Source organism: Drosophila willistoni (assembly GCF_018902025.1).
Source record: "Drosophila willistoni isolate 14030-0811.24 chromosome 2R unlocalized genomic scaffold, UCI_dwil_1.1 Seg167, whole genome shotgun sequence".
In the NCBI taxonomy this organism is placed as follows: Eukaryota; Metazoa; Arthropoda; class Insecta; order Diptera; family Drosophilidae; genus Drosophila; species Drosophila willistoni.
This window is the reverse complement of record NW_025814050.1, coordinates 20,599,144-20,625,017: the sequence shown is the minus strand read 5'-3', so window position 1 is coordinate 20,625,017 and position 25,874 is coordinate 20,599,144. Positions and strand designations below refer to the sequence as shown.

Here is a 25,874-nt window from a genome sequence, read left to right as displayed (position 1 = left end):
TTATTTGGTTTCTCCTATCGATATTTCGTTGATATTGAATATCTCTTCCCACCATTAAGTCATCTTGGAGATGATGTTAAAATGAGTGGTAGAACTTTTTGGCTTTTTTTATTTTGTATTTTGCAAATTAATGGTTAGTGATCGTTTGTTTTTTGCCAAATTTGCTTAGCACCTGTGCCAAACAGAAAAACGCCAACTTTGTGTGGGTACCAAACAAAAACAAGGCCAATAGACTCTCAAAGTGTTGACCTATAATTGATAATTCGTTTTCTACCTACCTAATAGGTAATGAGTTGAGGGTTTTGCGCTACAAGGTCTAGATTGTGTTTGTTGTTACTGTTGTGTGCCTTCAGGCGGGGGACACACGCAGAGTTCAAACAAAAGTTCACGCAATTTATGAATGATCGTCGAAACGACAAAAAACCAAACCAGAAAACTAAAAACCCAAAATCTGTTTACGGCTATTAACAAATGCAAAAGCAAATACAAAAAACAAAGACAAAAACCTCGGGCACGCGAATGTTTGCAAACTTTATTTTGTGTTTTTTTTTTGTCGTTGTTTTTTGCACTTATTTCCGTAAACGAAATCGATTAAATAATAAAAGAAAAAAAAAAACAAAAAGAAACGAGAAAGATAAATATTGAAAACGCAAAAAATAAATATGCCAAATACAGAAACAAAGAGAGGGATAGAGAGAGAGACAGGCACACACAAACACAGAGAGAAGAAAAGAGATAGAGCGGAAAATGCTTTGTTTTTTTTTATTTTATTTTAGAAATAAACCTCTCCGTACCATTCTAATTTAGCAGCACTTAACTAATTCAACAAAAAACTACGACGTACATGAAATCAATAATAATAAAACAAAATCATCATTATCATCATCTTTTTGTCGTTATAAGAATAACTACGCAGTTAGTAAATCTAACTAAGCTGACAAAAAGGTTTAACTGGATTAAGATTTAATGCACATTTAATGAAATTAGAAGAAATCGAAAACATCTTCCCAAAGAAAAATGAAAAATATGTGTATTGTGTCATGGAATTTGCGTTTTTGGAATTATTTATTTTGTCTTCTTTGAATTAAGAATACAAGTGGCTAAATTTCAATTTAATATTTTGATTAGCTATTAGCATTTTATGGACGTTTAAATTTTCAAAGGTTTATGCTAATGAACGAGTTTTTGCTTAGTTAGCAAGTCATTTTCCACGAAATATTTTAATATTTTGTATTTTTGTACATATCTTTTTTAGAAAATTGTAGTCTAGTTTATTAAGACGGAAATTGATTTATATGGAGTTTTTAGGCTAATTTTCATATGTTTCCAAAATAAAACTAATTTATATTTTCTTTCTCTTTATAGGAATTTCATAATTTCAACAATTTACAGCAATTTGCTAGTAAAACCTGACGAAAAAGTCCCAAATTCAACGAAAAATAAATTTTAAATTATTTGTGTGTGAAATAGATAAAAAATAAAAAGCCAACAGGAAACCAAATAATAAGAATATAGTGCAAAGTGATGAATATATTTAATTTTTAGTCAAAATTAAATTTAAATTCTTAGTTAACCCAAAACAAATTAACAACAGCTGAGCTGTGTGTCTCTTCGTCAACGTCAATATCATCATTATCATCATCCTCGTCGTCGTCGTCGTTGTCTTCGTCCCTTGTGCCTACCAAGTGTTGCCGCAGTGTTGCGCGTGCGTCGTGAAGAAGATCGTTCGACCCACAACCGGGTGGGAAGTCTCGAAAAGCGCTTGAATGGCGCTGTATTAATAAAAGGAGTCATTGAAGCCAACTTCTAAAAAGCAGAAAATTAATATCAAAATATTTTTTGTGTGTGTTGAGAAGGAGGAGAATATTTAAGTGTTTATACACCCTCCTTTTGCTTGTGTTCGTCGTGTTTTATTTCTTTTTTTGTTTCTTTTCTTTTTCATTTGTTTAATGTTCGTCGTCGTCGTCGTAGTGTCTCGCCGGTTTGCTGAGTGACGAAGAGTTGTCGTATTGTCACGTCACTATGTATCGTCGTCGTCGGTTGGCTAAAATATCGGTGGCAAGTTTCATTTTTGAAGTGGGCAAATCGACTCAAATAGAACAGCAACAATAGTGAACACTTTTTTGACAATAGCAACAACAACAATACCAATACCAACAATTTAATAAAATACTACTCAACCCATCAACAAATAATCCAATTGGAGGCAATTTCAGCAATCCTGGATTATTTGCTGAAAACTTTACGTCAGCTGCAAACCATTTCGATTATGGCCGAGAATCAAAGTGCAGCAAATAGCAAAGAAGATTCCGGTCACCAAAAACATCAGCAACAAAATCAACAACAGCAACATCAATCTAACTCAGCAGCAACAACTTCCTCAACAACTTCATCAACTTCAATCAACAACATGTTTGATCGACAACTGAATGCCAAATTTAAGCCCCAATCGACGACAAATGCCTCGTCGGGAGTTGCAGCCGCCCAAAGACGTAATTCATTGCTAACAACATCGCGTGGCTCCACCGTATCCGGTGGCAGTGTTTCTGGCAATGCCACCGTCGGCAGCAGTGTACGAAAATTGACCAAAGTCAATTCATTATTGGGCAATAGTAGTAATCATCATCATTATCCTTATCATTCCCCAACGTCTGCCAGCAGCGCAACAGCTGCTTCATCAACAAATTATCAAATTTCACACAATTTACAACGTACGACTAGCGAAAGTTTAAGATTAAATGCTCTAAGTCGCGGAGGCGGCGGTGGTGGAAATTCTACGGTGGATTCAAGCACAGTTTCGCGTACCGCTAGCAATTCGAGTTTAGCTAGTAATAATACGACAAACACTTCCACCACATCATCGTTGGCACCGAAAACAACTACAACTAGCGGCGCGAGTAGTACCAAGGCTAGTTCGCCCAATAATAATGGAGGTGGTGGTGGTGCAGGAACTGCAGCAGTGCGTGCCACTGTTCTTACACAACAGACGCAACAGCAACAACAACAACAACAGCATCATCATCACCCACATCAGCATCATCATCATCACCATCACCATCATCATCATCACAATAATAGCAGCGGTAGCTCAACAGGTGCCGCTGGCAATGGTGGTGGTGGTGGTGGTGCAGGAACCACTGCCAGTGCACCATCTTCATCAATTAATGCAGCTATTGGAGCAAATATTGGTGGAGCAGCAGCATCTGGTGGTGGAACCACACGCAAACCAAAGACGACTTCTTCATTTCAAATCACCTCCGTGACTGTGGGTCATCCATCGAAACACCATCCAAGTGTTGGCGGTGTAAATGCTGGCGGTGATACTGGCGATGAATCAGCCGATGATTTGGATGAATCTCATACGGATGACAATAGTCGTATCACAGATCTGGAGAACGAAACCCCCTCCATGTCCGAGGACACATCGTTCTCCAAAGAGGAAGTCTATTATGCAAACAATGCATTAAATACCAATGCTCCGGTCATACCAACTAGCTCACAATACGGCCTAGTTGTTGTCGATCCTGGGTCGAGTTTGCAAAATGTTCAGGTTAATGTCTCATCGGACAATATCATTAATGTGGTCAGTGCTGCCAATTCGGGTGGGTCGAAAAATAAGAAAGATGACAGTAAAGAGGCATCGCAGCATCGGAGTGAACGTTTCAAAGTGGTGAAAATTGAATCAACTGAACCCTTTAAACGCGGTCGTTGGATGTGTATGGACTATTTAGATCATTCTAGTGTCGGTAATAATGGCGGTGGCAATTCAGGTGGCAATTCGGGTGGTAATAACAATGAAAAGACTGTGGCGGAGTCCACATTGGAGGATCAGCAGCAGCAGCATCATCATCCTCATAAAACCACTCAAAGCATGATTGTGGCGCCCACCCAACTAAATGAGAATCATTTAGGTGGCGGTTTGGAGGCTGCCTCAACAGATGCCAACTGGAATTATAGTGATCAGCAACAACAACAACAGCAGCAGCAACAGCAAGTTCAGTTACCCACAGCAGTAGCAGCTGCAGCTGGGCTGCAAGCCCCACCCAGTGGTGTAATGACGGCACCAGCCACTGTGGTGCATGGCATACATCCATTGCAAATGGAACAGCAGCAGCAGCAGCAGATTTTCGACAATGTCAATGCCAATGCTGGGTCATCGGTAACGCCCACAAATAATACACAAGATCAGACACAGACACAACATGGACAGACTGTACCTTTGGATTATGCGCGAAATGCAGCTTTACAATTGCAGCAGACATTGCAGCAATTGAAGCAACGTGAAGAGGCCATGGAGGTGACCCCGACGCCATATCCAAATTATCCCAATGGCAGCGATGTGGCTGGTGGCGGTAACGGTGGTGGGGCTACTGGTGCAGTCACTGCACCTAGTGCCAGTAATAATAATAATACGACGAGTTCAACGCCAGCAACTGCAACTGCAACCACTGCAGTAACTTCCACAAATGCTCCAGCACCCCTTCCAGCCGCTCCTGCTTCAATGAATGAAGTACAGTTGAGCTCAAGCTATATAGAGCAGCAGCAGCAGCAACAACAACCTTTGTCGCCAGCTCCAACATCCACCACTCAAACCACACCAACATTTGCTGCCGTTGCTGCTGCAAATGCCACACAGATTGATGGGAATATACATTTTGCACCACAGCAACAGTTGCTGCCACAGCAGCAACAACAGCCACCAACTTCAAATACTTCCACAGCCAATACAGGACAGGGTCAAACATTGCCCATTGTCTCACATATGCCATCAGCAGCAACAACGGCGACAACAACAACTGGAGCAGTTTCTGTCCCAGCTGCAACGTTGCAGAGTGCACCAGCAACATTAGTTGAGCCACAGCAGCAGCAGCCACAACAACAACAACAACAACAATTGGTGGTGGAACCATCAATCGATCAACAAACAGCAAACGCGAGTGTTAGTGCCAATAATAGTAATGTTAATCTAAATATCATGGAAGCAACAACAACAACAACAACAGCAACTACATCAACAACAACAAATAGTGAGGAAACAGCAGCAGCAGCAACAGCAACATCAGCATCAGCTGCAACTGGAGCAGCAGCAAGCACATCGCAGCAAATGCAACAATTACAACAACAGCAGCCAAATGCAGAATCCGAGACTGAAAGGTAAGTCCAAATCAAAATTATTTAGTTACAAACATTAAGAATTCATTTTGAATTTATTATTAATTTTGAAAAGAAACGTTTGTAGAGTTGTTTAATATTTAATTGAAGTCTTGGGATGTGAAAGATCTGAATAGGTTCTTACGAAAAAACGCAAAGGCTTGAAATGGGAGATATATTATAAAATTTACAAATTTGTGAGTCATAAACCGCCTTACCTTAGTTATAAAACACAGAAAAAGTACATGAAATGTTCTCTAATCTGCTTTTAAGTTAATTAATATTTTAAAAGTCATGTGAGCGGAAAAATCTACCACAAAAAAAAATTGGTAGAATAAACAAAATTCATACCAAAATCTATACTAAAATTTTAGTCTATTGGCTATTTTTGGAGGACATTGGAACTCTGAAAAAGGCACAAGCTAAACTCAGCTGTTTTCGGCTAAAACAGAGTTGTTAAGTTTAAAAAAAGTGTTGGAGATCTAACACTGAGACTAATCAAAATATAAGCAGTCATTTTTAAAGGGTTTTCCATAGGAGGAACCTGCAGATTTTTGTTTTTTTCCAAAAAGAAAAAGTCTTCCAGTTTTGTGTTATTTGTTAGTGTATAAGCAATTGAGCAAATTTTTTCTTTATATTTACGCTTTAAAGTGCGCTTAATTGAAGCGACCTTTTCAGGTCACGCACGTGTTGGCTTTGAATAAACTATTAACAACAACAAAAAGAAAAAAAAACTGCGCTCTAAGCACCCACCCACCCATATAGGCAAAACCAAGCCCACTTTCGAACCCCACCCGCACCACTCTACACACACCGCCGACCCCCTTGCGCAAATTTCTCTACTAATTTCATTGATGAATTTTTATTAAATAAATTATTATAATGAGGCGACCCGTCACAGGCGGCCACAACCAACAGATATGTAGATAGAAAGAAAAAGAGAGAGAGGGAAGCCAAGTGAGAGAGAAAGCAAGAGGGAGGAGAAGTCAACGAACAAGCTCATAGCTCATACAACACATATAAAACCCAATTTGCAAAAAAATAAAAATAAAATAGGCAAACAAAAAAAAAAACAACATCAACAATTTTTGTTTAAGAGAGCAGCGCACGGCGCGCGCGTGTTTGCACTTTAGCGGTTCAAGTCCGAACCTGAATCTGCGTAAAAATAAAAAAAAACGTACGAGAAAAAACTAACGGACGAAAGAGATTATTAGGAGGAGGCACTAAACCTCTCTAAAGCACTGAAACTTGTCCAAACAGCGTTTTCAACTCTAGCCTAAAAATAGTTTTTATTTTCCCCATTTCTTTTTCTTTTTGGACTTGGGTAAACCTATACATATATTCCTGAATTTTTTCTTTGAATTGAATATTGAGTAATTAAAAGTATTCGTATACGATTATCATTGTGACGCATTGATTAGATTGTTTACCAATATATAAATATATGTATATTATTAGTCATTTGTTTTTTCTTGTATTAGAAATTTGCCGGAAGAGGGAGGATAGATACGATAAATTTGTCGTTGCATTTTATTTCGGTTATTCGGCTAAGTGAAATATTTCATTGTTATTATAGAATATTACCAGTAAATTTGATTGAACTCAAATATATTAGTTACAGTATCGTCTAAGTAGTTAATTTTCATTATAAAATTTGCCAAAAACCATATCGTTCTTATTAACCGATTAATTATTATCTATTGACGAGATCCCAGATCCTCGTTATTGTTATACAATAATATCTATTTCTATAAATTTATAATCTATACGGTTAACTGTATAAACATATTGCGGTTTATTTCGGTTATATAGCATATGAAGCTAATGCAATAATCTTAAACCTCTTTCGATAGACAAAACACACTGTTTCTTTTAAACTTTATGTTTATATTTTCATTTATTTACAAAAATTTAGCATATAAAAAAGATACACTTTGATTCGGTTATTTCGGTTATATTACCAAAGCCATTTTTCGTTTTATTTATTAGTTTTAGACCCATGTTTTCAACATTCCTAGGTATATTGAGTGCAGTGAATGATTTCATATCACTTAAAATTATGAAGAACATTTTTTGCAATCTTCTAAAAGTATAGATTGAACTTTAGACTAATCCAAGGCGCTTAAATTGACTTTATGTTAGTTATATCTAAGCTTGATTAACAAATTACTAAAAACAAAATATTGTATCTTATTGAAATCGACATGTTAGAATATAAAAGTTGTATATTATTAACTTAGTTTACATTGAGCATATGACCTTCTGCCCTGTTTTATTTTGCTTTGTTCTCGGTTGGGTTTGACGACAATTTTTTTGGTTTGTTGTCCAAAACTATTTTGTTTGTCTCTAGTCAATTTGATGACTAATTTGTTTGCAACATTTTGTAAGGGCAATGAATGTGAAAGAAATAGTAGTAGACAGGCGACATTGATGATGACTCACACACACACAGTCAATGGATCATAGGCAGGGAAAGAGAAGGAAGGGGGGCATTATGTCTCTGCGTTTGATTGATAAACTACAAAATGCATAGCAAAAATGATTAAACTTAAAAGAGTGAGAGAGACAAAGATACAGAAAGTAAGATGCATGTTCATTTGATTGCTCATTTTCGTGTGCTGGCAGAGCAGGAGAAGAAACAACAATCCAATCCCCATAGCTCCAGTCAAGTGGCATCAGTTCTGACACTCCTTTTGCTGCAACTGGAAAATGTACAAAAGGCAAATTACAATGAATTATGTGGCTTGGGGAGGAGGTGCATATTAAAAATAGCCGCACAGCAACAAGAACCAGCCACAAAAAGACAACAAGACGAAGACCAATACCAAGAAGATGAGGATGAAGCAGCAACAGCAGCAGCAGCAGCAACTGACAGGAGCCAAAGCCACTTTGTCAATGCGGCGTATGAGTAATGTAATTCCCATGGTCGTACTTCCAATGCAAAAAAAAAAGGGGAGGAAAAAGTGTTTATTCATTTATTATACATGGCTATGAATCATTCCTTCTTACAGAGAGTGCAATGAATCTTTTTGTTTGAAAATATTTATTTGAATAATCATTTGGAAAAGCCACAGATGCCAAAGAAAACTAACAGAAGATATAACTTATATAGAAGAAACAGAATTCTTTACTTTCGACTAGGCCAACAAAGTGATAAGAGATCATTTCTTTGCCGATCATTTTAATCCCCTTTCTGAAGGACGCCCTAGTTTATAATTTTTCTTTTGAATTTTAGTTTGTTTTAGCATCCTGTTCCGTCTGTTCAACTGACTGACAATTTGTGTGTCTGTGGATGGTGAACTAAGCAACTACCAAACAACTTGCACTTGACAACTTTTAAACACCCAAACAGAAAACACATCACTCTTGATACTCTGGAGCCCTTCACGTATAAATGGGGTATGATCAAATCGAATGTCACCACAGAGTTTATACTAAGTTCTAGGGTATTGCAAAGTCGTTGGAAATGAGGTTTCTACCCGCTCTAACTGGTTTTCGTATTCATTTTTCCCATTTTCCCACCGGCAAATGGCTCTGTGAGCTCTTTTTCCTCTTCTGGTTGAAAAAGTGGATCTCAGATGGTATATTCTGGTATAAAATTAATTTGGTGACCTCTATTAAATGACCCTTGGGCAAATTCGATGACAAAATCAACTAGTATTCGACGGTTTCAACCATCGTCAGGCATTTGAGAAAAAAATTATCACCAGAAAGAATGTTGTCATCGCTTGAAAGAATATTTGCAAAATACAGAACAAGACCCAGCCCCAATTAATGTTTGGCCAACTGACAACTCCCCTACCTCCAGCTCCTCCTCTATCAGCACCCAACATTATATTCAGGGAATGTCTAACACGCGTTTTTAACTGTCTGTGTCTCCCTTTCTCCATCTCACTCTCTCTCCCTCACTCTTTGTGCTCATTCGTTTCATTTATAATTTGTTTGCCAGGCACCCAAGAAGAAGAAAAAGATCCCAACAAGGGAAGGAGAAGGAGGAGGCAGAATATCGAAAGGAGTGTGGAGGGAAGACAATCTTTTCCGCATTTCGAAAATTTATTTATTTAATTTTTTTCTTTTTCGTTTGTGTTTCAATTCAATCGACAGATTTACTGCAATTCAAAGAGAGACACAACGTGAGTGAGAGAAAGACTCATGGAGAAAGGCAATGAACTGCAATGACGCATAATCTTTTTTGCTTTATTTTTCTTTTCTTTTTGATAACCAAACCCATGGCAAACATTTTGTTAATTCCGTATATACATAAGTACATACATATATGTTTGTATGTATTCTTTTGACATGAACGAAAAAACCTGTGACCAAAAACCAATTAATAATCGTTCATACAGTTATAGTAGTCATATGTCAGTTTGGCATTGACCGACTTTGTTATAGAATTTTATTTCAATGACCGACCCACCGACCGGCCGACCTCCTCTTCTCTTTTTTACTGCTTCTTCTAAACAACTTCCGAAAAATATATTCCCTCAATTACTGACACACACAACGAAGAGAAAATATTCTTATTTGATTCATTATATATGCATAGAAACGTATAGAATCAGCTCCAAATATCTATGTCAAAGTCGTGCAATAGAGTATTGAGACACACACACACGGCAAATAACAGAGAAATGAAGAGAGAGACAGACAAGTTTCATAACTTTCACACCTGTGCGAAAAATCTTCTTCATATTGTATTTCAGCTACTGAAATAATAACATTCAATATTTTGGTGGCATGAAATCGGCCTCTGGCAGGCAAAATAGACTAAATTTGACCTGTTACATAGGTAAAATCTTTATCAAATGTAAAATTTCTTTATTAATTGACAACTGTCGTTTTTATATACAAATATTAAGTTTATTTGTATCTTTATTTAAATAATGGATATATATTTTAATATGAGTTGATTGTTTTTTCATTGATAGTCTACGACTTTTTGATTTTTGAATATTAATAATTTTCTTACATCCATCTACCCAATTTTGAAGTCTTTAAAGAAAGGTTAAAGGCTTTCCCCTGGATGTTCTTATTATACTGGTAACTTGATTGATATCGATAAGTAATATACAAAAAGTCCTCCATAAGATATATTTCGGTTTAGAATTTCCTGAAATATACCAAACCTTGAGTTAAAACTGCCTCGAGACTTATCTAACGAAAAAGATCATTCAAATAGCCTAGCATAAAAGGATTTTTAAGATTGACCTCAAGCCACTTAAAACCAAGGTTAAATTTTCTAGTCAAAATCCAAATTTGATCACATAAATTCTGTAATTAAGTCAATATTTTAGGAATCAAAACAAATATTAGTTTTCATTTCACCTTGAATTATATTAAGCATATTTATCCGGCCCTCTTTACTCTCTTCTAACTCAACCACCTATTCTCATGTCTCAAAATTTAATGGTCGATAATAATAAATTGATGTATTTTTGTTAAATATCAATGTACACACATATTTCAAGTAAATTATCCTTCGTTCATGAAATTTTTCTCTTCAATGTTTTTTAAGATTAACAAATCAGACTCGCTTGATTTCAGAGGTCTAAAGTTTCCAAAGAATCTAATCGAATTTCCTTTGATTACATCTCAAGAGTTTTGTTGAACTCAATTGTTTTTCCCACTGATTTGATGAAATGTTTTTCCCAAATGTTGTTAATGTCCAACAATCGTTTGTTAGTTAATATCTAGAAATCCATTACTTATTATATTGAGACAGACGCCGCCGACATTCTCGTTCGCATTGTCTGTCCTTCATGATATGATTTTTGCAGATATTTAAAAAGTATTGAAAATATATATGTATTAATGTGCTTATTTGTATGCATGTATGTTTATTTGCCGCCAGGCAAGGTCAAAAATATTTTTAAAATGTGCCAAAATAAGATATAAATATTCGTCGTTCCGTTTATATTTTTTTCTACTTCCTTGACGCATTTAGGTTGAACGGTTTTGACCTACTAACAAGAGTTTTCATTTTCAAAAATCAAGAAAATGAAAATCGAAAATTCCATTAACCAATTAGCAGAACCTGAAAGAGAGAGAGAAATTAATGCGTTTTGCTGGTTCACTTCCGTTGGATTGTGTTTCTTATCGCAAAAGCCTTATTCTCTGTATTTGTCTCAACCAAATTGAATATATAATTGAAAAAAAAAAAAAAATAAACGAAAATTCATATACAAATAGAAAAAATATTAATGTGGGAAAACAGCTGTGACAACAAAACAGGGGAGAATGGCCAAGAGTTGAAGAAGTCAACAAAAGATTAAGTAAATTAACGTCATAATAGTGTTTTGTGTGGTGTGGGGGGAATCACCTGTTCGTAGTAAAAACTGTAGAAGATTGTAGATGAAGATGTTCTTATCATCAGTTTCATTTTTCCGCATAAACTTAAGATACGTTTCTTCTCCGCTCAGTGAACACGATCAAAGATTATGCAATTGTTCAATTTAAATAAGCGAAAACGAAAGTGGATAAAACTTTCTCATATCAACAGAATATTCTCAATGATAAATAATGTGATTCATACAGAAATATTTTTGGACTACTAGTTCCAGTGCCTATATAAGAGCAACAACTAGGGCAAATCAAACTTTTAAAAGGCGGCAAGATTCCAGAAATTTTCTTCATACTTAATATTTAAATTTCTTTATTCAATTGTTAAAGTTTGGCATTTCATAAATAAAATAATGACAATGTTTAGATCGAGAAATACTAAACATAAATTACTTAATCAAATATTATGCTTAATTCATTCATAGAGAGGATAAAAAGATGAGCAAGCGTCTGTCAAGAATCATAATCGGATAACCAGGAGCACTATATCCCTAAGAAGTACTCCTGATTCCACTCACAGTTGTAGTTGCATTGAAAACAAAAAAGTTGTTAGTCTTTATATTGACCATTATCGATGATTCGCTTTTTCACTTTGAATCCCTCATATTTGTTTGTCAATTTAAGGGTATTTATTTGGCGACTTTTTAACAAATGTTTTTTGTTACAATAATTATAATAATAATACAATTTGCTTTCCTTTTTGTTTCATATATTTTTGTATATTACGAAATGCACATATTTTATATATAATTATTGCATGGCTAGTGAATTTTCGTTGTCGTCATTCATCAATTAGAAAGTTGTTTACTTTTCTTTGCCTTACCTCTAAGGTGAGTGTGTGTGGTGTGTGTGGCGCCACCGGGGGGGAAAACTGAGTACCACATACCTACTTGTGAGCTTGCATCAAATTTCAAACGAAGGTCAAACTGCGTTTTGTTTTTGTTTTGATTTCGTAAAGTATATATATATATATACATATATATACTCATTTATTTAAATCAAACTATTTCCAGTTTTAACTACATTTTATTCACATAACCCAACATCACCGCACTTATGAGGTGCAGCTTATTGCGAGCTCACATCTTATGCAATTTCTAAATGCAATTGAAATTTGAAGGGGGAGACACTTAAGAGTCTCTAGATATGCGATCCGATCATCAGAAAGTGACAAAAATATAGTGAAAAGAAATGCCATAGTGACGCTTTTTATCAGTAAGATCGTTCATCGATCACTTGTTGAGAATAGTAAATCTAGCTTTATTTTTAGAATGCTCTATTCTTAATTTAAGATTATCTTTGAAGACTTCTGGAAATAATTGGCCATCCTAAGAAATCTTAAGTAGCTTAATCGTTTATATTACTTCGTAAGTAATGTTACATTCACCCTATTTCTACTAGCTTCCAAAGGAATATAGTTTCTTCACCTTATCAACGGAAAATAATAATTTGAAATCGCTCAAAAGATGGTTCTTCTATGCATAATACCAAAAATAATAGTAATCGTGACTAAGTTAAAATTTTGCTTAGTTAAGTATTTTGATCTTACCTTGAATCGTTCCCTTATAAAGTTTGGACACCGTTTATAAGGGAAGGATTCAAGATAAGGTTGGGACGAATAAGGTCCTAAATATAGCAGACATTTTATAATTAATTTTGATGCCTTAAGTTAACAATAATACATTAGCCTTTCGATACTTGAAAGCCTAACCTAAAGAAGTGTTTTCTTTTCTTACTCCTAACCTCACATAACCAGATTTTGGCTCTATATCTGTTTTTTAACCCTTTCTGAAGGGGTATTCTCTACTCGTTTATTGTGTTTATGAATGCTTTAGCTTAAATCTTATGATTAGTTTATTTCTTTGTAAGATATAGACAATTATTCGTCTTCAAGGAGACCTAATAGTTTACTCCCATTTCAACCAACTAATCTGAACTAATCATCTAACCACTAAACGTAGAATGATGTGTAATTCATGAAAATCGATTTCTACGATCTACGATACGATCTGATCGAAACCAAAAACAACAACTACGCTCCCGTCGCAGTCGTCTTCCCCGATTACAGCACCACGCCTCTGACGTCGGGGCGTCTGTAAGACGTCTCGCCCACAAAACAAGCAGCCACCACCACCAAAAAGGAGAGAAGACAGCTTTTTGCATTCCACTCTCTGATTCTGCCTCTCCCACTCTCTCTCAGGCTCTCTCTTGGTTTAGTTGTTTGTTGTTGTTGTTGTTGTAATTGCAACGATCAGTGGCCCGGCGCATTGCTACAAGCAAAGTTGCCCTCTCTCTCTCACACTCTCCCTCTCTTTGTAATAGCTATTCCCCAAGTCATTTATGCTCCCCACTTTATGTGTGTGTATGAGTGTCTCTCTCTCTCTGTCTCTCACGCACACTCGTAGGCAAACGGTCATGCGTTTCATTTGGTTTTTGGTCTAAAAATAGCCACAAATATTGACGTTGATTTCGTTTTGTTGCTATCAAGCATCGCCTATCAATGTGCGACTATTTTCTTCATATTGTTGGCTTTTTTTCGTTTGTATACCCTTACAGGAAAGAGTATATTCATATTGCTAAATTGTTTGCCATGTTAGGAAGCAAATTCATTTTTAAAAGTAAAAATGATCAATAGAACCGACATTCCATTTCGAAACTTCCATTTTAATAAGTTTCGAAGATTTCCAAAGCTTTTTCCTTTTAATAACAATTAAACATCGTCCTTTTATCGGATTATTAATAATATTAAAAATATTATAATATTTTTACAATCGAATCTGTGCATGGACGGATCTAGAAAATATTTTCAGAAAGAGTTCTATAAGAAAATATTTTTTTCAGTATCTGTATCGAAATTACATGACTTCTTTTAATACTTCATTTTTGGGGCTATACGAGATAAAAGAAAGTCAAAAATTATTGGATATATTAACATCTCTGGAAAGTGAATTAAGGCCAGTTCATGGTTTGAGACTGTTTAATAACAAAGTTTACATTTTCTGGTTCAAAAATCTTTTTTAGTGTTCTAAATTTCTTTTTTTTGTATACGAAAACCAAAGATCATTGGAATAAATTTTTAAGAAAATAAAAATGGGTTTTTGTATCGTATCGGCTAATCATATGGGCGGATCTAGGTCTCCTTTAAGTATGCAATAGACTGGAAGTGTTCAATATTTGCAAAAAGTTTATAGCTTTTCATATGCCTTGTAAATTAAAAATTAGGTACTAGCAATGCTTGATTTTAGAATGTTTTTCATCAGCAGAATTTTTCAAAACTCCTTTACATGTTACATAAATTGAATTCTTGGTTGTCTTATTGCATACTTTTGGGAGCAATGTTCCCTCATTTTCTCAATATTTCGTAATTGTTATAAAAAACTGCATTTTAGAGCCACTTTTTATTGTTACGTAACAATCGTTAGAAAATTTTTATGTTATTTAGATAAAAACGTATTTAAATAAATTTCTATTGATCATAATCTGCTTTGGACCATGATCTTTGGCCCAATGTAGGCTAAGAATAATTTCAAAACTCAAACAAAACTAATTATAAAAACTTTCTTTTAAACTTGATCCACAGCCACTAAGGTAATTATGCTCCTTTTTTAGAAAGGAGTAAATTATAAGGGTATTAATTGGTTTGTTCCAAAAGATATCACTTAGGCTCTCTGGTTTTTATTATAATGCGTTGTTGTTGTTTAAAAATAAACTCGGCTGCGCGTGGCATTTTTTTGTTTTTGTTTTTGTATTTCTTCTATGCGAGAGAGGGCGTTTAGTTATTGCTCTCTCGTTTTATGCGTGTTCATTAAATGAAATGAATTTAAATTAAATTCATGTTCACCCTCTCTCTTTTTCTCTCTGAAATATTTGCAAAAAAAACTTTTTAAAACATTTTTGTTGTTTGTTTTGTTGTTGGTTTTGCGCGCCAACACTTTTAGCACCTTTTTTTTTAAATTCTTTCTTTTTGTTGGCTTTTCCATTTAACTCAACGAGTTTTGTGTTTCAAATTGTTGAATGGGTGGGCGTGACGGGTCGGAGGCATCTATTTGTCTATCTATCGCACATATGTCAGCAACATTGTTGCCTCAAACTCGGCAATGGAAATGGTCTAAACGGCAGATGCAAAAAACGAGGAAATTCTTTCTGTGTATATGGGGGAATGTCAAAGAGGAAGTGCATATTTTTCCATATGAAAGAACAGTGTTTTCAACTGGAATTGGTTTTGTTTCTATTACTGAAAGTTTTTAGAATGCTTTGGTGGAATGAAATTCTACATATTTAACCCTTTATGAGCTTTAGTTCAATTATAATACTACAACTAGGTCGAATTAGTAAGTGAAAAGACAACAGTTTGCTATTTTTAGATTCTACGATTAGGTTGATAAGAACTTGATAAATCGAAGCAAGGATTGAACTTGTTGTTTGCCTAGTTTAAGTTAAAGTTATCTGATTTTTCAGCCTTCTCCAAAACTTTTAATTTCCTTATCTCAGACCAAAAAAAAATTCGACTGAAATCAAATATACAATATAATTTCTGTTTCTATATATTGATTTCTAATGCTGTTGCCAAGGCAAAGTCTGCCTGAGAATTATCAGAGAACTATTCAGCACCACCTAACACAACCTGCCCCACTGAGAACAGGTGTTTCCATGTGCGGACAGCGGTTGTATGAAGAATGTGAGAAGAATGCTTTGTGAGGGAGGAGAATATATATACATATGACTCTGACTGACTGACTGGCCCTCTCACATTTCCACAAAATACATTTGACATTTTCTGTCTGTTCTCTTTCTTTCGGTGTTTTAGTCCCTCTTTCTCTCTATCTCTCTCTCGAGGTTTTTTGGGCATTTCTTTTTTGTTTCGTTTGATCTGCTGTGACAGCTTTTGCAACGCCTTTTATTGATTTATGTGAATTTTGGAGGCATGCGAAAAATTGATTGATTGATGATTCGGCTTTGACTTTGAGTGTTGATGGGTTGCCATTTGGTGAGGCATTTGCAAGTCAAATTTTAAGCAAACAGAGAGAGAGAGAACAGAGAAAAACCAAACCACACAACTCAAGAGAGTGTCTTATCTTAAGAAATGAAATGATTCAGGAATTTACAGGGTAAAGAAGCATTAGAGAAGCCTTCCATGGATAAGGATTTGAAGAGTTTTCTTTCTTGCCATTTCAAGCATACCAATATACCCTCTTTTGTCCTATGCTGATTACAGGGTATTTAAAAGAGAGAGAACTTGTAGAGCAATATAAGTAGATAAAAGAAAAGTCAAATGATACGATAAAACAATTCGAAAGAGAAAGGTGAAAACAACAACAACGAAAGAGAGAGAGAGAAAGATATTATCATTGATAGACGTCAGAGTTGGCTATGATTCTCCTCGACATCCATCCCAAGCACATGATTTAAATAAAGCAAAATGAAAATTAGTGAAAAAAGTCCAACAAAAAAAATTCAAAACAAAGCATCAACAAAAAAGAACATAACAATAATATCAGAGTATATTTTGTTATTTCCCATAAATTTCAAACACAAGTCAACGACAGGGACGAAGACACCGCCCCCCGTTCAGTTTGTTCAGATTCATCGGATATATAATACACACTCGTAATGGCAACATCTAGCTACAATGGGGTTGAGATTCTGCAATTAGTTTTCCAGGGATGAATAATTTCAAAATAATCGAAAGATTCAGATAGATAATAAATTATAGTAAATATTTACTTAAGCTACTCGGTCCCAAAACGCGCTGAAACTACACAAATTTGGTATCAAGAAAGAAAATAGTTCCACGAGCACGATCTTAGGCGCGCATTGGCGATTTATTTCTTAGTTTTTGGGTAATTAACAAAATAAAATTTATGGTTTTATAAATGGAATCTAGCTAAAAGTAGCTGTTTCCAGCTAAAAGAGACTGTCAAATTTTGAGCTAGTGTCAGATGACACGTTTCAAGTACACAAATACGCGGGAATTATTGAATCTTGTTGGCACTATTGTATACAAACAAAAATATAGTTGAGATTACAATATTTCTTGATTTCATAAAACAAATATAGTTCAGAATACAATATTCGGCTGCCAGAGCAGTCAACATACCGAAACGCCAAATAAAACAACAGACTAGTAACACCATAATCCATAAAAATTGCGTTTGCCAACACTGAAATCTAGCTTTAACCGATTTTTCCACTTTACAACACTGAAATCTTGAGTAGCTTAAGTAAACATTTACCCTAATACCACTAACCATAGAACACATAGATAGGACAAACTCATGATTTTTTGATTGCAAACGCTAGCCTAGTCATGGAACCCCAGAGAACTTCGGGAAAACCCGAACGCTCTCACTCTCAATGAGAGCGTAAAATGGGGAGAGGGCAAAGCAGCTACGAAAAAATTTCAGTCTAGCACAGACTACAGAACGACGAAGGCAGGCCTACGTCGCTTGTGATTTCGTTCTGTCTATGTATGTGTACACTCGTCGGTACATGCTCAGGCTTCGTAGTGTGTGTGTGACGTGAAGTTGTACAACATCGCATTTCAATAGCTCGCTCGACCAAAATTTTTAATTTTCGACAAAACAGCGACAATGCGAATAAGAAATGCCCCTGTGGAAAGAATATCAAGAAATATTGCCATCTTCTTCGTATGTATCCCGGTGGCTGTAACGATAGAGTGCTCGCTTCGTGATGTGACTTGGGGAATGTCCCTGGTTCGATTCCCCACTCGAAATCATTGGCTTATATAAGGTTTTTTTCTATTTTATAATTTTGTTTTTTATTGTGGATTTTTTGTTTCTTTATTTTTTGTTTATTTTTCTTTTTTATTCATTTATTATTTATTTATTTTTTATTTATTTATTTATTAAAAAATAGAAAAAAAAACCATATTGGTCGGTTCCGAAGTGGGAATCGAACCAGCGACATTCAGATCGCCAAGCGAACACTCTATCGGCACAGCCACCGGGATACATACGAAGAAGATGGCAATATTTCTTGATATTCTTTCCACAGGGGCATTTCTTATTCGCATTGTCGCTGTTTTGTCGAAAATTAAAAATTTTGGTCGAGCGAGCTATTGAAATGCGATGTTGTACAACTTCACGTCACACACACACTACGAAGCCTGAGCATGTACCGACGAGTGTACACATACATAGACAGAACGAAATCACAAGCGACGTAGGCCTGCCTTCGTCGTTCTGTAGTCTGTGCTAGACTGAAATTTTTTCGTAGCTGCTTTGCCCTCTCCCCATTTTACGCTCTCATTGAGAGTGAGAGCGTTCGGGTTTTCCCGAAGTTCTCTGGGGTTCCATGACTAGGCTAGCGTTTGCAATCAAAAAATCATGAGTTTGTCCTATCTATGTGTTCTATGGTTAGTGCTAATACCTTCTCCATCCTGAAATTATTGTTTACTTGGTTGATGTCAGATTAACTTCGTAGTATCTCATGTCGTCTATTTACATCCTTAATAAAAATGCCGTGCCAAACTTTTAGTGGGTAGCATTTCCGTTAGCCATCCACACTGTAGATGAAAAACATCAGAGGAAAGGGGCTGAGGCCAAAAAAAGTCATGAAGATAATAAAATTTCCACATGGCCCCATTTTCAGTGTATTTTTGCTCAGTCTTCACTTTTTGGCATCATCGTGTCGTATTCTCGTGACTTATAACCTTGACGAAAAGATTTGAAAAGGATTTCTCGACAATTTTGTTGGGGAAAGTTTTATTAATGTTGTCTTTCTCACACTCTTAAAGATTGTCGGACCAACCACCAACAAAAGTCATTAATTAACTTTTGACTTTCATAAAGTTTCATTTTTGTCATGACAAACTAAATAAGTTTAATAAGAATGAAGAAAGTAAGTAAAAGGTGGAAGAGAAGAACAAAAATCATCGAACCAACAAACAATAACAAAAGACAATTGGAAAATATTTGGGGGATGAAATTGAAGTGGAGTATGAAGGGTTGTTGGAGCCACTACGATGTGTGTGTGTGCTAAAGGTGGTGCTTTACACCATTTCTGAATTAGACTTAACGAGAAAGTGAATTGAATCCGTCAGATAAAAACTTGGAATCAACAAACTCGTCAAATAAGGAAATGCTTGGCTTAAACTGTTGCCATCGACCACCAAGAAACACCGGCACGACGGGTGGGGCGGGGGAAATGTTAGGTACCACCCGGCACTGCATAAGAACGACCTTGACAGCGAAACAACAACAATAACAACTGAAATAGCAAATAAACAGAGTTTATTTATCGCATAGGCAGTGCCGGTTAGCCAGGAACGCAGCAAGGGTTGGAGGAGTAGAGGAGAAGGAGGGGCCAACCCAAACAAATTGCAAAATGCTGATTATGAATTTACATTTTCGGTTGCAACTTTGTTGTTTTTGCCTGCCTCTGTCGCTGTTGTTTTGTCGTCTCCGCTTTTTGGTGGAAAGTTACTTTACTCAAAAAAACACAGAAGAAAAATCAATAATAATAAAAAGAAAAGTACAGAGGGGAAATGTCAAAAGTGCTCTAGTGGCTGAGTGAAAAGCGAAATGTGAAAGTTTTTCACCGTGTGTGTGTGTGTGTGTGCCGCTTAATCTTTACAAGTTGAAAATTAAAAACAACTGTTAAAAATTTGTTGAACGGCTTTTTTTCTGTGTGTGTTTTCTTTCACTCTGTGTCTTTAATTTTGGCACCTTTCCTTCATTAGCACTGTCAAACAGTGAAGATGGTAGCATTTCCATTTTTAAATGGATTGAACCAGACTGGATTTTCCACTATTTTCTTTTCAACTACCACTAAGCTCTTGGGGTTTTCAAAACCCTTAAACTTTTGGTAACTGATCTTTTTCGGCTTACTAGCTAATTTAGAACGTATACTTGATTTCGTTTCGAAGAAGCTGGGCCTGAGCTCAGAAAGCTTTCTGGTTCCAGAGGATATCCATTTTTGAAAAGAACTATTGAACTAGTTCTCTTTGTAATATGTTTTATTGAAACTAATCTCACTTAATAATGGCTAGTTTAAAGTTTTCTTTCGTCAAGTTTAATGTAAATCATTTTTTACGTTGGTTAATATTGCTTTAGACTAATTATATAACTATTTTCTTTTTCAAAGTAACGTAAAAATTGTCCTGAAACTGATCCTTTGAAAGTATGTATGAGATTTTATAGGACTTTTAATTAATGTATATCCGCTAAGCAGTTCCTTTTCATAACCCCAAAAACTTCATTAATTACCCCCTCTCTCTCAGATTTATTGAGAATTTCTGGTACTTTTTCCTTTATCCAAGCTCATGAACCTAAGCAGTTCTTTTTCAAACACCTCAGAACTATTTTATTTCCTACCCCAAAGCAGTTCTTTTCCGAAACCTTTGAACTAGTTCATTTTAAAATCACAATCATTAATAATTAGTTCTTTTTCAAAAGCTTTGCCAATAAGACTGTGACGTAGATACAAGTTTCTTAACGTTTGCTATCAATTGTTGAATAAATTTTATTAAATCAATTTAAGAAATCGATCACACAAATAGCTGAATCCAGTCTGTAGTAACATCTTAATCAATCGATAATAATAAAAGTTGCCTAAATCACAACTTGCTTAATTTTGCTTTATTGGTTAACCATAATCATCCCCTAGTCTCTGCTCCTAGTTTGTACGATTGACGTAAATCCACAAGTGTGTGAAAACCTAGCAAGCGTGTCGGTCCGACATTGCGAGAATTTGTGACGTAGATGAGAAAGAGAGAGAGAGAGAGAGAAAGAGCAACACCAATTACTCCACCATCGCCTAATCGAAGCCACCTGCAACTGTTGCCCTATATAGAAGTAAGCTTATAAAGCGGTTCCAAATAGAAGAAAGAAATACAATATTCAGAGGTGCGAGAAAAAAATGTGCGTGACAAAATGCACTCTTCTAAAATACACTTTTTTCCATGTCCCTGTCTCTCTTTCTCTCATTTAATGCTGTGGGTCTAGCCCTAATTCGTTCTGGCCCTAGTTGGGAAATGGAGGAGAATGATGCATAGATTGCTTGGTCGCAGGTCGTTACCTTTTCGCACCTAATTAGTCATATGTGGGCGAGAGAGTAAGAGTAAGAGAATACATATGTTGCCAATGTATGGGTGTGTATATGTGTGTAAAGAGTATAACTTTACTGTTTGCCAATTCATTAGGCAGAATTCTAGATGGGTCATATCTGATAAGAAACGACTATTCGTATAGCAATATATAGGCAAACCGAAGGGCATATTAGGTTAAGCAACATGTTCACAATGCACAGAAGACAGAAGTAATTAAATAAGATCAACCAAATTCCTTATTCAACTTACCCAAACTTGATAACTTCTAAAGAAACTCCAATTATAAGGAATGAATAAGAATATTATTGCTTCAAAATGGTGACTATGTTCTAGAGCATTTATCAGAGCAATTTCAAGAAAAACATTCTTTATTAGAACATCTTTTACCCTGAAGCCTTTCTTCATGAGATGATATAAAATCATATTAAGATCCAGATTTATAGACGAGCAAGTCAATATTTTTAAGTTCTCTGGTTTTATTGTTGAGTAAATACTGAATAATTTCTGATTCAAGGACTCCTTCTTTTCCCTATCATCAACTTCCTACTGAAGGACTCTTAGGAGGCAAATTAAAATGATCAACTAAAAATCAGTCTCCAACAAGAAGGGTATACAAACTTTTTAATCGCGATTCTTTTCTTTTGGCTTTGTCGTCGTTTATTATAATATTTAATCTTTTTCCGTTCTGTTTATTTACTAGAAAGTGCAGTTCTTAGTGCTCACTTCTTTTCCGTTCTCTGCTGTGCCCCTCTGTATCTCTTTCTTAAATTTGTTCTCTCTCGCTCTCTCAGGTCATGCCTTTTTCATTCAATTAAAATTTACAAACATCCGTTCCATTAGTTTGCTTAATCAGTTTCTTTCAGCCTTTGTCTTTTAGCTTGTACATTTCATTCATTAGTTTTTTCATTTAAAAAAGAGAAGAAATTTATTGAATTTGAAGTTTATACAAATCGTTCAGATTCGGTATATAATAAATATATGTGTATCGCAATTTGTTGTTGACTTGTTCCATCCTCATAGGTTTTGCCAAATATAATTAATGCCAAAAATTTGTAGTCTGTCTGTCTTAATTTATACATATGTATATATATATATATTTTTATGGGGACAACATTTCTCAACGCCCACATAAATGTCTCGCTTCGCCGTTTTAACTCATTGGAAATCCCCGAAACCGTAGAGAAAAAGAGAAAGATGAAGAAAAAACATACAAATACTTTTTTGTTTAAATCTTTTGTCCAAAATTTATACAGAACTGAAATAGCTTTCTTTAGAATTTAGATTTTATGTTAGTTTTCATTTACCTATGAAGAAAATTACTTGATTGATTGAATGGAATATAAATTAATTTAATTACGAAATTATAATTTATGGAATTCCTAAAGGTAAATTTATAAATGAAATACTTTTATATAGTTGGACCATTACCAGTGAAAGTAAAGGATTGAAAGGAATCTTTGATTACCTTGAGTAATAAACATTATTTCAATAATACATTTACTAATATTTCATTTTTAATGAATACTTGTAATTTAAATGTAGTTCAATACTGCTTTAAAACAGTCAGTAGTTGTCATTTAAGAAGTAATTGATTTGAAATATTGATTATTAGCCACAAAGTTTTTCAAAATGGATCATTCTTTAGCTAAAATGTTGATTATTTAGTTAGATTCTTGCATTATGTCTACTTTAACATATTTTAAAAAGTTTTCATCAAAAGTATATTAGAATTACATTGGCAAAGGTATTTGGAGTACTTAATTACTTTGATACTTTCATTAAGGAAATTCAATTAGTTAGAATTCGGTTTCAGTAATAGTGATAATTAACTTTAGACTATTTTTTTTTTAACTTCTTTATTTAACATTTGCAATGCAATAAAAAAATTCATTCCTAAAATTCTTCTGAATCATTTGCAAATTCGCTTCTCTCTCTCTCTCTATTCGCTCTTTCTCGTCTATTTCATCTCCATTTTTGTTTCGCAAATTTTTCCTATTTCTCTTTTATTTATTTTTTATTGAGTTAAAGCCGGTTTTTTCTTTGTCTTTCATTTTTAGCTATTTTGCCGGTTTTTTTTTTATTATTATTTTTCTTTTTGTTGCTTCATTATTTTGTTTGTTGTTGCTTTTCTTTGTTTGTTGGTCCGTGTGCTGTTTATTAGTCATCATCATACACACACACACACACACTCTGAGAGACACACACTCCTCACCTCTCACCCCTTTTGCCATCAGGTTTCGTGTGCAAATTTTTCCAGCAACTCACTTTAAAGTCTTGGTCTCCCCACTTCGTCTCTTCGATACCCCTTGGTTTTTTTTCGAGCTTTGTCTTTGTTTGCCAATTTTTTTTTTCTCTCCATATGAAGTGTGGAAAGGAGAAAGGGAGAGGGGGGTAAAGGGGTGTGCATGGGAGTGTGCGAAGTCGTCAGAGTCGGCGACATTAACAGCTGTTTTGTGGTTTGCTGCCTTTTTTTCTGTTTGTCCGATGACAACGCCCACATGGCATCCACATGCAGAGGAAGTTGTGGACATATCGTGGGTAGATTTAAAAGTTTTTTAATTAAAATTACAAGATGAGGAATGATAAGCATGCAAGCAGTGTGTTTATCGATTTGGATCCATTGTTAATCCTGGGAAAGGTCCAGATTCAAGTGAAACTGAATCTCGTTTCAAAGATCAAATAACCTTCAAAGATTTTAAACAAATGAACTAATTTATTTAGAAGTATACTTTTATTGTGGTTTCTAAGAACTAACTAAAATTTAAATATGTCAAGCCGGCTTTAGGTGAAATGTATAATCGATTTCCAGACAGAAGTCAAGCTATATTTCGGTTTCATGAGTTAGAAACTCTTAATAAGCCATGTAACAGAAGCTATTAGAATATAAATACAGTAATAAAAGTTCCAATAATCTTAAACAAATAATATAAAGAAATATATACAAAATCCAAGTTAACGATGACGTCTCCTCCAAGAAATAGTGTTAATACCATTTTTAAATATCAAGTTTTAAGTTCTAGATCTGAATCCGGTTTTTCTTTAGACGACCTACCAAAAACATTATGAGAATCTCTTAATATTTTCACTATAATGCAATTACTTAAGGTTAAGCATCCTTCTATATACATATGTATATTGATATCTGTTATATACAATATAAAATGTGATCCTATTACACTTTCTTATAAATATATTCCCAATGAGAAGCCTTTGCAAATGGTTTTCCTTGTCATCCATAAGATTTATTTGTTTTTGGTTTAACTTTGATGAACGACTTGACTAACTGATACATTACGTTTTCCTTATTTGATAATTATTAGATTATTTTCTAATTCTTTGCCTTTTCATTCAACAGTTTCAGGAATGTCTTTTGAATTAGCTAAATCTTTTCTATTAGAATATTTCCAGTTTCCAAATCATTTGAGAACTTCTTCTTTAGCTATTCAATTTCTTTTATTTAACTTATTGAACTTGTTGCAAGGTATACAAGAGTCGGTCCGATCACTTATTTTACTTTCATAATATTTGATTGGCAATCAGTTTCTGATGCACTTAGCCAATTTATTAAATTACTAATTAAAATGCAACAGTCTCTGTTTTTTTTTTTTTATTGTGTTTGCTTGACGCCGGCGCCTTGGCGCTCCATTAATTTCGCATTAATTTTCTTCACGCGCGAAAATGTGAAATTAATTTATTTACTTTTTTTGGTTGTGTGGGCCTGGGGCCTAATTGTGAGAAAAAAAACGGACAGTCAGTCTAATGGACAGAGAGAAAGGTTGAGTGAAACGTCTCAGACAAGGCAATGCAGAAGTCTTAATTAAAATTAAATAAATTCATATTTTACCCTAGAAAGAAGAGTAAAGTTAATGGGATATGAATAATACTTTTGATGAAGGAAACAACTTTACATACTGAGTTACTTTCAGGCTTATACTTACTACGAGATTAGCTTAGTGTTGGTTAATTTCTGAATATATAAAAGGTTTTTCATTAAGGGTATTTGCAGGTCGTGTAATTTCTTAGATGTCTCTATTTGCCAACCAAAATAAATCTTTTCTTTATTTAATTTATATATGTATATTTGTTTGTCTCTCAAATTTCGCTGTTGTTTTTATTCCTTTTGGCTTCTTTTTCCTATTTGCGTTGTGCGCGGCGGCAATTTATCATTGCCAAAAACTAGCGACTATTTAGCTTCCGCGACTTTGATAGCGATGATATAAGGGGGACGAGAGACCGGAGGCAAAAGGAAAATTGCATAAAATATTTTTTCGAAAGATCTATAAATCAACCGTGCAATATGTGTAATGCACAT

The 25,874-nt window shown here is 34.9% G+C and overlaps 1 protein-coding gene across 1 annotated transcript in view; it reads left to right on the top strand.

Moving 5' to 3' along the window:
* LOC6641812 (protein bunched, class 2/F/G isoform) overlaps positions 1 to 25,874 on the top strand; it is a 124,470-nt gene that overhangs the window by 5,743 nt on the left and 92,853 nt on the right. The window contains exon 2 of the mRNA XM_023176019.2: positions 1,366 to 5,154. Within this exon, the coding sequence (XP_023031787.1) occupies positions 2,270 to 5,154 (2,885 nt within the window). The 5' untranslated portion in view covers positions 1,366 to 2,269. The remainder of the gene's footprint in view (positions 1 to 1,365; positions 5,155 to 25,874) is intronic.